The 18,542-nt window shown below is 42.0% G+C and overlaps 1 protein-coding gene across 3 annotated transcripts in view; it reads right to left on the bottom strand.

Annotated features, from left to right (window-relative positions):
• BCKDHB (branched chain keto acid dehydrogenase E1 subunit beta) overlaps nt 1-18,542 on the bottom strand; it is a 283,718-nt gene that overhangs the window by 255,604 nt on the left and 9,572 nt on the right. For all 3 annotated transcript variants that reach the window (XM_079939005.1, XM_079939006.1, XM_079939004.1), the window contains exons 2-3: nt 16,259-16,336; nt 14,693-14,761 (exon numbers count right to left, since the gene is read on the bottom strand). In XM_079939005.1, coding sequence (XP_079795131.1) covers nt 14,693-14,761; nt 16,259-16,336 — 147 coding nt within the window. The remainder of the gene's footprint in view (nt 1-14,692; nt 14,762-16,258; nt 16,337-18,542) is intronic.

The following is an 18,542-nucleotide window of genomic DNA, read 5'->3' as shown; positions in this document are numbered from 1 at the left end:
GAATAATTTCTTTCACAGAGAACCCAAAACCAGTACATTCAACAACATTAATTTGAAATCAAATTTTCCTGAAGCTTTATCACAATGTCAGCTTTCTTCACAGGAAGATGAGGTCTCAGGCCTGGTTCTTCAAGGTTCTGGAACCTTGAAGAAGTGACTTAATCTCTGCGGGCCTCAGTGTCTACATCTGCAAAATGGGATAATAGCAGAACGAATTTCACAGAATTGTGAGGACTAAGTGAACTAATATATGTAAAGTTCCTAGAACAGGGTTAGGCACATAGAAAACATGGTTAAGAGTTTGTAGCTACTGTTATCACCGTCATCATTATCATTACTAATAATATTAAACTTACGGAGCAAATACCTGTATGTATAGGCATAGTACTGACCACAAGTTATTCCCCAATATTCATTCTCTCTTTCTTCTACAGTAACAGAACCCCGGAGTTTTAGCCAAGCACATATCCACACACTTTAAAGACTACACTTTCCAGCCTCCCTACATCTAGCTGGTCAACATCTACCCTCTCCATGGATCATTAACCTCCAGGATTCTGCCAGGTGGTGAAGGGATGCTGGAGATCTGAGGGCTTCTTTAAAAGACTTTCAACCAATTCTCCTTATTCTGGAGCACCACCTCCCTTCATTCCTATTCCCAGAGGTGTTGGTGTTGCCAATTCCCGAGCCTTTGCGTAACTCTGTGACGTAAGTGAGGCTGGTTCTTAGCTGCCCCGCTGCCCATTCCAGATTCTGTTTTTCCAAGCTTATTACACCCTTGACCTTCCAGCTTCCAACATTTTGTTCATGTTGTCGTCTCCAATCCCATCCTTACGGATTTAGGCCTTTACAAAAGAAGATCCATAGACCTTTCAGTGGGAGTTCGAAAGGAAACAAATATCGCTACCTGCGTCCAATTGTCTCTTTTCCCAGAGGTCTTAGCCACCATTTTCCACCAAAATTCTCAGCACACAGTTTCATTCACCCTGTCATTTACATTCTGGACTAAATAGAAGAAAGTTGCTGGGCACGGCTTCCATCAGTTCACATTTTTGTTTCACTCTTAAACTGTTACTTTACTCCCCATGGGATGATGCTTTGGTCCACCACGTGTACTGGATGTTCTTAAAGGTAGGAACTATAGGTTAAAATTTTTACTATCTTCTAGAACAGTAGTTCTCAAACTCGACTGCACATTTGAATCACCTGGGGACCTTTGAAAACTCCAACACCCCGGCCACACCCCAGACCAGTAACCCAGAATCTCTGGGGTGAAACGGAAGCATCAGTATTGTAACCTACAGGCACGGCTGAGCAGCAGTGCGGGGCAGTGAATAGTGCTGGTGTCTGGAGACCTACGTCAGACATTTACCCCACATACATACACACACAACTGAAAGGCACCGGCCCTCCTATGGTGGCGTCTTCAACAAACTCTGGGGCCTAATACATTGGTCTCTGAACCCAGGAAAATAACCTGAGTAATCTGAGGAAATACTAAAGAAATGCCTCAGCCTAAGACAAAGTTGGGGGATGTTTTTTCTACTTGTCGGATGACACATTAATATTAACCATCTGCTTCCTGTGTCCATTAGTCAATGTGGCAATGGTAACAGTCAATGCCAGCCTTTCTCCACTGACTGTGATTCAGCCCATCACTGCCTTCGTTATTCGTTACTTGCGAACGGCTGGCCTAGCAATCGCACCACATGCTTGAACTGACCCGGGGCTATTTTGAGTGGCAACCTTCCCTTTCTGCAGAAATCATAAAACTGACCCAAAGAAACTGATGAAGTTGCCAGGCAACAGAGGCTCCAGAATATCTATATAGGGAGAGCAAAGGAGAAGCGTTCTAGTTAGAGACTAAAGGCAGATGACTCGTCTTGACCTTTCACTCTCATAGCTAGCCCATCATTTTTACTTAGACTGTATGTACGCATGAGGTGGTTGGGAGAATTGGTAAAGGTTAAAGTTGCCTCAAGCACCACTGATACCACCATGTTAGCAAAGTCAGGGACCACAGATCCATGTCACTGCACCATCAACAGAACCTCTTCATTTCCTTCCTTTGGCTGTTCTCCAGAGGCTGGACACCAGTCCACTTACGGCTGCACACAGAGAAGAGGACAGGCAAGGCAATACAGTTACTAACTGCTAAATAAAGCCTCCACCAGAGGGACCCACAAGAGGAAAAAAGAAAATAACACCAAAGCCTAACAGCTGGGCCTGATCCCTTAGCGGTCCTGCAGAAATTAGGGAGGAAAGCGTCCTGCTGTTGAACAAAGACCTCCCAACATGAGTCCACAAATAGACACAAATCATACCAGAAAGGGACCTGCACCAATAAAACTGGGCAGGGAGATCCTGGTATGTTAGACTCTTCTCCCACTGAAAGCCAAGTACCTATCTACAGCTCTTCCAAAGAACCATGTCTATTCTCTGATCCTATAATTCCCTGGACCACAGAGATTTTTCTGAGAGAAAGGGAAGTGGGGTGGAAATAAGTGACAGCAGTAGCACTCCATGGCCACTAGGAAATTTAAACCAGGAAAGAGTTTTCAGTAACTTGGCTATTGCTCCCTTGGTAAAATGAATCACCTAAGGATCGCCCAGCCTGGAAACATTGGGAACACATTTCACTGAAATTGTACTTGACCGAAATCCTTAAGTATAATGGGAGCTAAAGCTGAGTGGTGAGCCGCCTTCTGCCTGCAGAAAGAAATAGCAGGAACTAGGTAAGAAAGTGAATAAAGGTAATTTGGCAAGAACTGAGTGAGTGCCACGCTTCACTGAGTCTATATGGCTCAAATTCCGCTTCTAAGTATCTGAGAGAGATCAGGAGAGACTATGTAGGTTAGAGGTTCCTGGTTCCCCACCTGAGTCACTATCAACAGATTGTGGGATAAATGAAGGCATTTGAAAGAACACAACTAGTGCAATAATTGGATGCCACAATATCTAACTTTTTCCTCTTTTTGTATAAAGGTTAAATACTGCGAGCAGAGTTGTAACCTTGATATATATGTACAGAATAATTAAAAGCTAGAAGGTCCTTGGGCAGAAACTCTGTAGAATATTTAACAAAGGAAAAGTTGCCTTCTTCAGGCAAATGACTCAGCTGGACTTAGGAATCTGTTCAGAACGCTGTGGAACTTTTTAGTGTCTATCGGTGTTTAATTTAGATCTGAAGTGATATAACGGGTTTATGCCAGTTCATATGTTCCTTTCTCCATCTGATTAATGAACTAACACGTTCCTAAAGTAATATAAAAGGTTCCTTTTGAGTTTCGAGGAACCTTCCCTTTTTAAAGAACAAAATGCTCAAGTTCGGAGTCTACAGATTCTCGATTAATGAAGAATGTAATACTGTGTTCGCGTGTGTTCCCTTTTGGCTTAGAAACAAGTTTCTTTGTTTCTGCTGGACTCCAAGCTGGCAGCAACCAGAAGAGAAAAAGACGAGGATTAAAAGGAACAGCCTGCCCAGAAACAGAGATAAGGAGAAATCTCTTATTACCAACTTTGCTTAAGCGTCCAGAAGCCAAAACTACAGAAAAAGAATCTATTGGCTAATTTTAAGGCTGGCCCCATGCCACCACTTCTGGCTGGTGGCCAGAGGCCCTCAGGGGGAGAGGGCTGACAGGATGCCCCTAGAGAAGGTCAGGCATTGCATTGCTGAAGCTGCCTTTGGGTGTAGCTGCTCAGTCGGAAACCAAAAACTTTTTGTCCAACAGGTTTCCCAAGTGATTCCTTAGCACGTGACACTCACCAACATTTACCTAACTGATCCCCCATCCCCTCTGCCAATCTAAGCAACTGAGAACCTTCCACTCAACAGGAACAGAAAACAAAGCACTGGGCTCCCACCTCTATGGCTTGACATAGGAGGCCTCGCTCCACAAGGATCTCGCAAATGACAATGAATGCTGTCCTCCGCGCGGGGCTGTTTTTACTGGCTACTCCCAACTTGACTAGAAAATCATTGTTCCTCGTGAATTTAATTACTCTGTGACTTTATAACTGCATGCAAGGCACTAACCAGTGGAATTCCAAGTTAGAATTGAAGCACAGACTGCCTAGCTATGTAATAACCTACACATGTAGCCTCAAACCTCCTGAGACAGGTAAGCGACGACAACAGCTCGATATGCAAGCCTGTAGAAGTTAAGCTGCCATATAGCTGCCATGCCACCAGCCATGCTACTTTTAGAAGAAAGAGCAGTTCTTTCTCAGTTGTAATTTAATGCGTTTGTGATCTGTTTCCTTAAGATAAACAAAAGAGAGTGGGAGAATCCAGGGATTCCAGATATTGGGCAATCTGAACTGCCCATGTGAAAATGGTTATACTGGTCCGCTTCTGCCCCTGATCATTTCTGGGATCTAAAAAGAAAAGCCTTATAATTCAAAAATTAGACTTGAATCAAATGAGCAACAATTCTGAACCCATGAAAAGTAAAGTTTAAAAAAAAAATCGCTTGCTTCAATATGTAAATATTAGAAAGTGAGCTGTCCCAACTAAAACAATTAAAAATGTCCAGTGCACCCAAATCCAGGAAATGCTGAAGAAAAAAGTTTGTGTTTTTCCCTCTGTTAAAAGTACCGGTCTAGGGTTTCCCCGGTGGCGCAGTGGTTGAGAGTCTGCCTGCCGACGCAGGGGACACGGGTTCAAGCCCTGGTCCGGGAAGATCCCACATGCCACGGAGCAACTAAGCTCATGCGCCACAATTACTGAGCCTGCGCTCTAGAGTCCGCGAGCCACAACTACTGAGCCCACGTGCCACAACTACTGAAGGCTGTGTACCTAGAGCCCGTGCTCCGCAACAAGAGAAGCCACTGCAATGAGAAGCCCGTGCACCACGACAAAGAGTAGCCCCTGCTTGCCACAACTAGAGAAAGCCCGCACACAGCAGCGAAGACCCAACACAGCCAAAAATAAACAAAATAAATTTATAAATCATAAATTTTTTTTAAAAAATTAAAAAAGAAAAAAGTACCGGTTTAAAAGAGGATTTTTTTATGACCCAGCACCAGATTTTGGATGCTAACATAGAGATAACATCCCTAATATCAAATGGACAGATGAGATATGTCATACTTGACAGTGAAAATATAAACTAAGAGACCTTTTACTCTCTCTTAATCTATGTTGCTCTTGATATAGTTTCATTTTTCAAATTCTTAATGATGATGTTTAAAAAGATACATGAATCAATTTTATACTTTCTGACAAGAATGGTCTATATTCCCATTTCTCCTGGTCTACTTTAGCCCAAGCCCACCTCCTAAGCCCCTGCTGGTGCTCACATCTGATCATTTTAAATGCCTGCCATTGCAAATAAGGTTGAGAAAAACAGGCTTAAGGTCATTACACTCTGATGCTTAAAATGTCAAAGAGAACACCTGCTGGCAGCTCTGACATTTATTATTTAATCAACTAAGAAAAAAAAAAAGTCAAAGCACCAGCTGCCACCTCAGAACAACTTAATGCGCTAATCGAAAACCTTGTTCACAAGAGTCACGAAAAGAATTGTTAAAAACTTTTTAATATGGGTTATCGATGACTAGCTGCTTCTTACCTCATGAATAGTCAAAACCCCTGAGCTTTGTTTATTAAAATTCCTTATACATTCCTTACATTTCTCATGTTTTTATATCAATGAGTTGCTCATTGATAAAATAAGAAGGAAAAACAATGTAGTACCAAAAGCTCAGAACTGGCTTCTGGGTCTGGCTCACCTACTTGCCGCTGGGCAACTTGATAACATCTAACCTCTCAGAACTTCAGTTTCTACATTATGTGGAGAACTAGATCAAGGTTTCTCAACCTCAGAGCTATTGACATTTGGGGTCAGATCATTCTTTGTTTGGAGGGTTGCCCTCTGTACCAAAGGATAGTTATCAGCATCTCTGACCCCTACCCACTGCGTACCAGTGGCAACCCCCCGTTGTGACAACCAGAAATGGCTCTAGACGTGGCCAAATGCCCCCAGAAGAGCAAAACCACCCCCAGTTGAGAATTGCTGGACTAGATATATACTCAATTTCTCTCCAGCCCTGACAACCTACAAAATAAATACCTTACTCTCTTAAATGTAATTTGTTAAGCCACTGGTCAACATGCCTACTGTGAGGATACTCAGTTTGATTTTTAAAGAAATTGAAATACAGTGACTGTCTGTACCAATTCTAATTTTAGCAGATTCTAAAACAGTTTTTTTTTTTTTTGCAGTGAAAATTCACAAAAGGACATTAAAGCAACATATAAGGGAAACTAATATAAAGTATATGCCAATAATATCTCCATCCCATTTTTGAGGGTAACTCCTTCAACTGGATGAAAAGAAAGGCATTTTAACATGTTCTTTAACTAGTTTTCCCACGTGTGTACTTTCAGTAAACAAAGGGGCCTTATAATAACAGGAGCAATTTAAAGTGACTGACTTTTAAGAAGAAAGAAAAACACAGCTACTCTCAAGCCTTTTAAAATATTTTTTAAGCATATTAGAAAAAAAGTTTACACCATCTTATGAATTCCTGTTTTTACTCCAAATTTATGGAAGAGTTAGGTATCTTACAATCTATATCTGGTATTCAATTTGCCCTGAAGTCATAAATGTATATACTTCCATAGGGGAAATAAACCTATTCCTGAAGAACTATCATTAGTTTACCAAATTTTTTTTGTTGTTTTTTTTTTCACTAAAATTAGTTTCAACTGCCCAGAGGCCAAACCCCATCTCACAGGTTACCATTATTCAGTGGAACCTGACAGAAAATACAAGAGTGTGATTATTACTCAAGTAACCCTTTCTTTGTTGGAGGAACATATAATGCAAGGTCACTTTTTCTGTTGAAGATGTTCATTTCCTAATTCTGGTGAAAGTATGAGACTTGTCAAAAGATTTTGCCTTCAGCCTCCACATTTAAAACTTATCATACTGGAAAAGGGATTTCTTAAGAGAAAATTAAGAAACACACTACTATATATTAAAATAGATAGCCAATAAGGACCTACTGTATAGCACAGGGAACTCTACTCAATATTCTGTAATAACCTATATGGGAAAAGAATCTGAAAAACAATGAATATATGTATATGTATAACTGAATCACTGTACACCTGAAACTAACACAACATTGTAAATCAACTATACTCCAACAAAATTGAAAAAAAAAAGAGAGAGAAAATTAAGTGCCTAATGTAGCCCATGGTTCTAGGATGACATAACAATTGTTATATTCATAAAACCTCTAAATGTAAAGGAAATTAAAGCATAAAGAAAATGTGCTCCTCTTTTTTAAAAAGATAAAAGCATAAAGAATACCTAAACGTGTACTTTCACTTTACTGATGAGGATACTGGGGCCCAAAGTCAACTCCCAAATATTGGCACATTACAGACAAAAACCCGCCTTCTCCACATGCTTGTCCTAGTTTTCCTTCCTGAATTCAGTGTCTTAAAGTATCTGGTTTTACAATTTCTCTGATGTTTACATAAGAAAACAAGTAAGTGGTTATATTCGTTTTCCCAAGCTGCTACGACAGGCCACAGTCGTGGTGGACAGGAATGAAGAGAGTAATGGAAAAACACCAAATCCCATGAAAAGGCAGACGTTTAGGCCTGTAGATTAATTCAGCAAAGCCTCTGCTGTTCCTTTTCTCACCTGAGTTTCCTCCAATAAATGGAACAAAATACCGCCTTGGGGACCACAGTCCAGCCACATTCACTGCAGTACAGGATAGTGTTAAATAAAAATGTGCCCTGAACCTGACACACCAAAGTCTTATGTGAATAAGACATACACAAACACTGCCTCATACAGAGAATGACAATAATGAGGGCAGATTTTGTACATGACGTGCAGACTCCGTCTCAGTGACTTACATAAATGAAAGGATGTGTGGAATTCAACATAAAATCACACCCTACCCTCAAAATCAACTGCCGTTAATGGCCCTCCCCCATCCCCTGCTTCCCTAGAACTACCTCCAGTCCCCACCATTGCTCCTGCCCAAGGGATCCCCTCCCCTAAAAAGGTTAAAAATGCCATGTGTTTATGCGGTTACGCTCTTCTACTTTCAATTTCCGAGCACTCTCTTTATTTTGTTCTGTCAAAGGACAAGGAAGGAGAAACGCAGTTCGGTGACGCTAAACTCACACTCATCTGTATTACCTGGGGTACAAAAGGGGTCTACCTCCCCTACTTTTTTTTTAATAGCATTGTCCCTAATGAGTCAGTTCCTTCTTTTTAATATTAAGTAGTATTCAGCGTCACAATATTATGTCAGTAACCTGCAATCCTTCAAATTCTCCCTTCTGGTGGAATTTAAAACCCTTCTCTGCAGTTCCAGAGTACTGACACAAGGCCAACCGAGACAGTCTCATTTCAAAGTGTAGGCTGCCACCTACTGGCTGAGCGCTTCTCAACATCCAGCTCTCTCCAGAAAGTGAATCAATCCCTCACAAGAGGTTTGCTTGCTATGTCATCCAATGCAATGCATTCAACTATAGCAGCATAATCTTTTTCATTCTTTTCAATACAAAGTCTTTAAACAACAAGGATTTACTGTACAGCACAGGGAACTATACTGAATATCTTGTAATAAACTATAACGAAAAAGAATTAAAAAAATATAGATTTGTACATATAAATATGTACAACAGAACCACTCTGCTGTACACCTGAAACTAACACAATATTGTAAATCAGCTATACTTCAAAAATTTTTTAAGTTAAGTAAATACAAATTTTTTTAACTTCAAAAAGAGACTACCGGGCTTCCCTGGTGGCGCAGTGGTTGAGAGTCCGCCTGCTGATGCAGGGGACGCAGGTTCGTGCCCCGGTCCGGAAGGATCCCACATGCTGCAGAGCGGCTGGGCCCGTGAGCCATGGCCGCTGGGGCTGCGCGTCCGGAGCCTGTGCTCCGCAACGGGAGAGGCCACAACGGTGAGAGGCCCGCGTACCACAAAAAAAAAAGAGAGAGAGAGAGACTACCAAGACAAGCATGCTTGTGTATAGCTTAAAATTCTCAGCCTATACTCAAAAGAGCAGAGCATTATTTTTAAAAGATGTGCTATTTCTTAAATATACAAAAAGTTCTGTTTGGATAGATTTCTCTTCACCATTTCCTTTGTTCTTCACTCCTGAAAACGGAAGCTCATTTCCTCTTAGAGAAAGTGGTGGTGATTTCATTGTTCGTATTGATCAACCTGGAATTATTCAAAATTTGAATTCATAGTCCTAAAGCTAGTGTAAAAATTCACAACAGCTGCTGACAATAAAGCTAAGAATTAATTTAGCTGTTAATTAGCCCAACCCTTTGTCATGCAGACATAAATCTTCCAGCACCTTCTATGAGCAGTGGACTTTTTCCTAGTGAGAGCTAGTTTCTCCCTGTTTTAAGCTCTTTTTAAAGAAAATCAGACCAACTAAAAATCACTAAAGGGAGATAAGGAAACCCCCTTTCAGAGGCAGCAGCCACTGTCTTGGTGACAGAGTGAGGGGTAAATACACTCAACAACATTCACTCAATAAGTACTGCATGATGCTATATTAGGAGCTAGGGATGAACCCACAATTTAAATGTCTATTTCCTTTGAGAAGTTGTCTGGTACAGAGATCTCGTGGGAAGACAATTACAATAATTTGCAATATGTAAAAGATGTAAAATCTGGACAGTGATAAAGTAGTGACTGAAGGTGAAATAGGAGTTTCCCAGGGAATCAGATGGGGAAGAGAGATCCAAATAGCATGTGCAAAGGAAGAGAGATGAAAAACACAAGGGCTTAGGGAAAACGTCCCATAATTCAATATTAATGAATAAAGCGAATGAGGCCAGGTATGTAGGGAGGGAGCAGATCTCAAAGTCTTTTGCATATTCTGCCAAGAAATGTGCATTTCAGCATGATCACACTGGCAACAGGCAGTGACTGAAGGGAGGGCGATTACTAAGGAAAGCAGTGAAACTGTCCGAGCAGGGATGATTAGGGATCTGAAACGAAACTCCAGGGCAGTGAGAACGGAAAGGAGAGGCCATATTAAAGACAAACTCTACACAGGGAGCTATACTCAATATTTTATAATAACTTGTAAGGGAAAAGAATCTGAAAAGAATATATATATTTTTTACACATATATATATATGTGTAACTGAATCAGTTTGCTGTACACCTGAAACTAACGCAACATTGTAAGTCAACTATACTTCAATAAAAAAATAATAAAGTAAAAAATAAATTTTTAAAAGTAACACTCTAGGAACTTTGCTGGTAGTGCAGTGGTTAAGAATCCACCTGCCAATACAGGGGACACGGGTTCAAGCCCTGGTCCAGGAAGACCCCACATGCCTCAGAGCAACTAAGCTGTGCACCACAACTACTGAGCCTGCACTCTAGGGCCTGTGCTCTGCAACAATGAGAAACGACCACAATGAGAAGCCCACGCACCGCAACTAAGAGTAGCCTCTGCTCACCGCAACTAGAGAAAGCCCACACATAGCAATGAAGACCCAACACAGCCAAATAATAAATAAATAAATTCATTTTTTTTAAATGTAAAAGTAACATTCTAAATTGAAAAAGAAAAAAAGACAAACTCTGAAGATAAAATTGTAGGACCTGACTGGACATGGAGAATGAGAAAGAGAGAAGTGCATGGTGGTATACTCACCAAGATAGGAAATGTAGTAGGAGGCATGGATTTGCTGGAGGATATAATAAATTCAGCTGAGTTTGAAAAGTTTGGAAACACTGAGTCTGAAAGGACTCGAACACCGAGGAGAAGATTGTGGAGGGGTGGGGGACTGAATCCACAGAGATGAAGCTCAGGGCAGAGGTCTAGACCAGAGATAGAAACTCGGAAGTCGCTAGTGTGTGAGCACAGGTGACAGGAATGAAATGTCCTGGATGAGAACCTGGGCAGAAGCCAACAGAAGACCTGCCAGCTTTGTAAAGCACGTGGCATGCCACCACGCTGGCTCAGGCAGGGCAAAACAGTGAGGGCTAGAAACTGCTCAGCGTAGATACAGATAAGACTAGTTACAAAAGTGTAATCTGGGACTTCCCTGGTGGCTCAGTGGTTAAGACTGCGCCTGCCAATGCAGGGGACACAGGTTCAAGCCCTGCTCCGGGAAGATCCCACATGCTGTGCAGCAACTAAGCCCGTGTGCCACAACTACTGAGCTTGTGCTCTAGAGCCGGCTAGCCACAACTACTGAGCAGGCCCATGCACCTAGAGCCCATGTTCCACAACAAGAGAAGCCACCGCAATGAGAAGCCCGCGCAACGAAGAGTAGCCCCCGCTCGCTGCAAGTAGAGAAAGCCTGTGCGCAGCAACGAAGACCCAACGCAGACACAATTAATTAATTATTTTTTAAAAAGTGTAATCCAACTTTTGGTTTCCAGTCCCACATGTAAGGAGCTTGGCAGTCGCCACTCCATCCTAACAAGTAAAAAGCTCAACAGACTAAAATCGACAGCTCTTCTTGGATCCTTAGAGAGGTGAGGACATAGGGCAAACCACTGCCCCCAAGACTGGAGAGACGGATGGGTGAATACAGGGAATCTCAACTTTCCAGAGCTGGGGCAGGAAACCTGGGCTGTAACTGACGAATTGCTGGAGGTTCTGTGTGGACAAGCCTGAGAGTTAAAACCTCCAGGGACCAAGTTGCAGGGGCTCCCCACAATTTTGTGAGGCTTACCTCCAGGAGCTCAATCAGGTTTCCACAGTAAATGTCGGAGAAAATCCCCTCGTGCTTCCAGCAAGGGAAGTGAACAAGCAACCATTCTGAAATATGCCAGAGCACTTCCCTCCTTAAGTAATAGTCATATAAAACTAGTTAACCAGAGCCCAACCTACTGGGTATCATCAGAACCTAACTGACCTGGGGGAAGGGAAATACCCAGCTCCAGCTCACTCTAGCAACCCTGTCCTACCTGAGGCAGGGAGAAAAAACTGAGAAATGTTTGTGAAGTTCACAGTCCAGGGGCACAGGCTCACTAAAGACAAACCTCATCCTAGGATTATAGAACACTTGCCCTCTCCCCACACCTCACCACCACATCCCTGAAGGCCTATTTACAGCAGTTACCCAGTGCATCACGTCTGGCTAGCAAGAAAAAAATTACAAGGCACATCAAAAGGCAAAAGACACATTTGAAGAGATAGCGCAAGCATCGTTCCAGACGTGGCAGGGATGCTGGAATTATCAGACTGGGAATTTAAATGATTAATATGCTAAGGTCTCTAATGGATAAAGTAGACAGCATGCAAGAACAGATGGGCAATGTAAACAGAGATGAAAATCCTAAGAAAAAAAAAAGCATAGTTCTATGTTTTAAATACTAGTTAATATATATAAATATATTCAAATATGTCTAGAAGTGACAACAATACCAAGATACATACAGTGGTTTTCTCTAGGTTATCTCTGGTAGTTTGGGCAATTTTTATTTTCTTCTTTACACTTTTCTACATCTTCCAAATTTTCTACGATGCACATGCATTTTGAAATCGAATGTATAAAGGTTTTTTTATTTTGTTTTGTTTTTTTCTTGCGGTGCGCAGGACTCTCACTGTTGTGGCGTCTCCCGTTGCGGAGCACAGGCTCCGGACGCACAGGCTCAGCGGCCATGGCTCACGGGCCCAGCCGCTTCGCAGCATGTGGGATCCTCCCGGACCAGGGAACGAACCCGCGTCCCCTGCATCGGCAGGCAGACTCTCAACCACTGTGCCACCAGGGAAGCCCAAGGTTTTTAATTTCTTTTTTACGATCTAAAATCTCTAGGAGTCAGAATTAGCTGGAGAGAACTGAGACAGTTTGAGATAGCTGAGACTGGTCCAAGTATCTCAAACTCTAAAGAGCTGTTAAAATAGACAGCTAGGAGAAAGCAGAGGGACAGGACCCAGAAAAATGAAACTGCTGTAAAGGAAGGGAAAAGAACAACCTGAGAGTTCCTGCTAAGTGGGATGGGACACTTGATTTCCCAGATTCAACTATGGTTTCCTGGATGCAAGTATAACCTCAGAGAAGAGTGCAACAAGAAGGAACAACAGTTAGAAAAAAAAAATCTTAAGGCCCCTCACTCCTTACTGCACACAGGAGATTTACAGGACAGCGGCAAAGGTAAGACAGTAGGCAGATGTCGACTCCACCCCAAACTTAACTGCTTTGATTTCCACGGTAGATAAAGCTGAGGAAAAACAAGAAAGGTCAAAGCACCTCAAAGTCACCCGTCACAGAAAGAGGTTGAAACACATTCCTTACAGAGGAATATGCATTCTATGATGGTTTTAAGTCTGAGGCAAATGAAATGAGTGAAAGCAATAGGCGGAAATGGATCAATGCCAGGCAAAAGGCACAGATTGGTGGGGATGAAACATGTGGAAGGATAATGTGATGGTTAATGTCAGGTGTCCACTTGGCAAGGTGATGGTGCCTGGCTGTCAGATCCCAGTCTAAGATATTGCTGTGATGGTATTTTTAGATGTGATTAACATTTACATCAGTAGACTTTAAGTAAAGTAGATCATCCTTCTTAATGTGCATGGGCTTCATCCAATCACTTGAAGGCCTTAGAAGAAAAGACTAAGGTTTCCCAAACAAGAAAACATTTGTCCTGAAGCCTGCCCCGTTTTCCAGTCTGCTGGCTTGCCCTGCAGATTTCAGATTTGCAAGCCCCACAATGGTGTAAGCCAGCTCCTTAAAATATAAATCTCTCTTTCTCACTTTCTCTCTCACTTTCTCTCTCTCAATATAGATATAAGTATAGGTATAAATATAGATATAAGTATAAATATAGATAATACAGATATATAATACATATACACACACATATCTACACACACATAGATATATCCTAATGGTTCAATTTCTCTGGAGAATCCTATTGCAGATAATAGAAGATGAAATCTATTAACAGAGACCAATAGGGCAGAACCTTGAACTAGACGCAATGGGACTGAAATGGGCTAAGGTAGGGGACTTCCCTGGCGGTCCAGTGGTTAAGACTCTGTGCTCCCACTGCAGAGGGCGTGGGTTCAATCCCTGGTCGAGGAACTAAGGTCCTCCATGCCCCACAGCGTGGCCAAAACAAAAAACAGCAAAAAAGAGTAATCCATGTTCTTGGGGTTGGGGCTTTCCTGGTGGTCCAGTGGTTAAGAATCTGCTTTCCAACGCAGGGGACGTGGGTTTGATCCCCAATCGGGTAACTAAGATTCCACATGCCGCGGGGCAACTAAGCCCATGGGCCGCAACTACTGAGCCCACGCCACAACTAGGGAGAACCCCGCGTGCTGCAATGAAAGATCCCATGTGCCACAACTAAGACCTGATGCAGCCAACTAAATTTAATTAATTAGTTAATTTTAAAAAAACAAAAGAAATCGGCTAAGGTAGACGGCAATAAGAGGTCAAAGATTCCCAGAGCATGAAGGACATGACAAACAGTGTATTTAATGAAGACTATTTTGGCATCTATAATATGTATAATGAACTAGATCAGAGGGAAGCTACAGTTAGAACACGCTTGGAGAAATCTAAGCCAAAGGAGTCTGTGGGTGGCCGTGGAAACGAAAGGAACCCATCTGTACAATAAGGATACGGCAAACATTTCAACAGGCAAACTTTGTATTTTCAAGATCTTTAAGTAAAAGTTCTACAGGAATACTGTTCATATATAAAGATACTAACTTACCATACTTGTCTCGCAAGCCAACAGTACATCTAAAGACTCCACCAAAGGCAACATCTTCACCAAATATTACTGAAAAACAATGTTTAAAAAACACATTGTATTTAATAATCCCTAAATGATACTAACAATGAGAAATAAGTAATTTAAATGTTTACATTTTCAATTAGAATACAGGAATGGACCACAGATCTAAATCAAGGTTTCCCAATTTCGACATCAGGGACACTTTGGACTGGTTAATTCTTGTGTCATAGTGGCCTGTCCTGTGCATTGCAGACACAGAGCAGCACCCCGGGTCTCTATCCAGTGGATGACAGTGACCCCACACAGAGCTGTAACAGCCTCAAGTCTGTCTCCAGACATCATTAACTGTGAGGGGAGGAGGGGGGATTAAAATCCCCAGTTGAGAAAGAAACACAGATCTGGAATCTCATCTTGTTTTACCCATGAAGGAAACGAGGCCAGAAAAGTAGTAAAGTAACTTAACAAGTCAGAAAGCAAGAGGCAGACCTGTGACTCACACACCAGGCTCCTGAGTCCCAGAGCAGCGTTTTTGTTTTTGTTGTTGTTGTTGTTGTTGTTTTAAATACACGACATACAATGAGAGTCAGCAATCGAAGAGCTAAAGGAACAGCATTTCAAGCTGAGAGAACAGTCACAAATAGGAAAGTGGCAGATTGCGTGAAAGAGAAAGGAGGCAAGTATGACGGATGTAAGGAACGAGGCAAAGAATAGTATAGGTGAAAACTGAGGGGCACCTCGTAGTAAGGCAAAGAGAACCAAACAACGGGTGTTCACAAAGCTGAATTCTAGCCCCATTAAGGCACCTCATCGGCTTCGTGGACCTCAGGAAGATAAACCACCCTTCTCTACGGGGCTACATCAGTCATTCTCGGTCAAAACAAAGGAAGGTCTAACCATCCACCAGTCCAGCTCTCACTTCCTCCTAAAAATGAAGCTGTTTTTCACTTGACCTTAAAACCAGAGATTCCCAAGTGGAAACCCAAGGTACACTAAATATACATAGGAAGTCAAGTCAGTCAAATGTAGAAAATACACAGTGGGACAACTGGCTTTATAGCAATAATTTAATTGAATAAGATAAAGTTACTTATAAAGTTAATTATAAATATTACAGTTATTTCCCCAAAAATCTTACAAGTTGAATGACAACGTATCCCAAAGGAAAGCACAGAATCAAACCTTCATTTTATAAATAGATAGCTGAACGAAGGGGTATTTTCCATTTTTTTCTACATGCTAGAGAAACAGCAGTACTTATTCAAAAAACCCAGAAGGTATTAATGTAATATAAGGAGCGCACATACTGTGGGAGAAAGTTAACTTAATGATGCCAGATATACGTGCGAACTAATTCATAATAAGAGGATTAAAAAATGTGTTTAAATATCATAATTTGATTATTTAGCCTTAAGCATTTGTTCAGGTCTTTTAAAAATTTCAAGTAGATATAATGTTACCCATTGAGCTCCAGACAAATATTTCTAGCAAATCTTCAATTCTGAATTAACACAACTACCACAGTCAAGCACAAAGGAAGTTTACCTGCAGTAGGGTCTTTGGCCAGTGAGTTATCTAAGGCACTTGTTACTGCCTGGAAGAGATTCATTTTCTGAGTTTGCCCTGTGAAAATTAAAAAAAAAAAAAAGAAAATTCATGCATTGTAACATATGTAAAAAATAACCAGTTTAACTGTTGATTAAAATTTAATTAAAGTCAAGGTAGATGGGACTTCCCTAGTGGCACAGTGGTTAAGAATCCGCCTGCCAATGCAGGGGACACAGGTTCAAGCCCTGGTCCAGGAAGATCCCACCTGCCGTGGAGCAACTAAGCCCGTGTGCCACAACTACTGAGCCTGCACTCTAAGAGCCCTCAAGCCACAACTACTGAGACCATGTGCCACAACTACTGAAGCCCACGCGCTCTGGGACTCATGTGCCGCAACTACTGAGCCCGCATGCTGCAATTACTGAAGCCCACGCACCTAGAGCCCATGCTGTCCAACAAGAGAAGCCGCCGCAATGAGAAGCCCACGCACTGCAACGAAGAGTAGACCCCGCTCGCTGTAACTAGAGAAAGCCCACACGCAGCGAGACCCAGTGCAGCCAAAAAAATTAAATTTAACTTAATTTAATTTAACAAAATTAAAAAAAAATAAAGTCAAGGTAGAAAGAAAGGTATAGAATATATTACGCAAATTTACTGAATTATTTACAATGATGCAGGCTCTGTAGAGGATACAAAAGCAATACAAACTTTAAGACACTTGTTGAAGAGGCAAAATTTAAACATATTAAACAATTTTAAAACGAGTATAAAAAAAAGGAGGAAGGAACATGACAAAGTTGAACGAATGTGTGTAGACAATAAATAAAAGCTATGGAAAGTCAGAAAAGGGAAGCAGCCAGAGTGGCAGCGGTCTGGGAAGACGCCCTGGATGAATCTTAGGAACATAAGCCATAACAAATACACGTGACCAATGTCATGTGTTAAATGTGCCAATAAGAACAAATGGTCATGGGCCACAGAACAGTGAGGAAGGCTAAGAAAGCTGCAGTGCCCAGCGCTGCTGGTGTGTGGAGAACTCTACAACCCCACGCCTAAGCACACCAGCTTGGCCCTTCCTATTTCTTACTGCTCAAGCAGAATCTCTGTGAGCCAGTCTCTGTCTCCCTAAATGGGTTGCTGAGAGGATTAAATGGAACAATACATGTAAAGCACTTAGAACAGTACGTGAGACAGTGAGTGTTGAATCAATATTAGCATTAATTGTCAGACTCTGGTCTGTGAATGTGGCCTTCATCTGGACCTTGGCATTATTCTGAGCGGTATAAAGCTTTATGTGATAAAGTTCCAAACGTTGGAATTCAGAAATACCATGATTTTAGGGCTTTGCTTTAAGCCTCGGTGCTGCCAGTGCCCACAATTGTCCCAGAACTGTAGGGTCAGATCATCCACAAAAGCACTACTCAGAGCAGAAAAGGCGTCTGCCTGAACCTTCTCTGATACACAGGACCCGTCTTCATGTTACTGCCTGATCCATGCACCTTAACCCATAGCCATGCTGATATCAAATCCCTCCAACACCTGCTGCCTACCCTGACTACTGGCCCATCTAACCTCTGTGAACCCCAGTGGCCTGTGCATCCCAAAAGCCAAGGTCTAATTCCCAGGGTGGGTCACAACCATGACTGCTGTTGCCTTCAACCCTGCAGCCCAGAGACACTGACTGATCAGTCATCCTTTTCCTGGAGGCCCATCCCTGGAGTGCCCTGGCTCCACAGCAGGCTCTGACCTAGGACACCTGCAACCTTCCATCTTCCCCGCCTTCTGATTCTCTGTCCAGCTCTGGGCTCCCACCTGTCTCTGATCCCTTCCACACTGTTTAATACCCAGGCTACAGGTCTCGGTGATACCCAGTCAGATCTGCCCTGATGCCCTCTGAGCCCAGAATAAAGCCTGGTTCTACTCTTATTTCTGGTGTAGAGAATAGGAATTTATTCAAGAAATCACTGTCATATCACCATCACACCCCATGTCCATAATTACCTCATAATGTATTTTTCTTAAAGGCTAAGCCATTTAATAGATACTTTCCTTAAATCCTTCTCCATTCTATAAAAACTCTTAGAAGGGTTGACTGGTGCCCAGCATCAGATGATAATCGTTTAGGGTAAACTATTTTCCCAACCACCGTGACATTCCCACTCCTTCACCTCTTTCATACATTTCCTAAAGTAAGATTTTTATCTAGGAAAATCTAATGAGGATTTTCATAGCTAAGACTCTAGGGAGGATGAAACTGCCGAAACGTCTAAACTGGTTCTTA

The sequence above is a fragment of the Stenella coeruleoalba genome (genome assembly GCF_951394435.1).
Source record: "Stenella coeruleoalba genome assembly, chromosome: 12".
Taxonomy (NCBI): Eukaryota; Metazoa; Chordata; class Mammalia; order Artiodactyla; family Delphinidae; genus Stenella; species Stenella coeruleoalba.
Note: the sequence above shows the minus strand (reverse complement) of the source record. Positions and strands in the feature narration are given on the sequence as shown.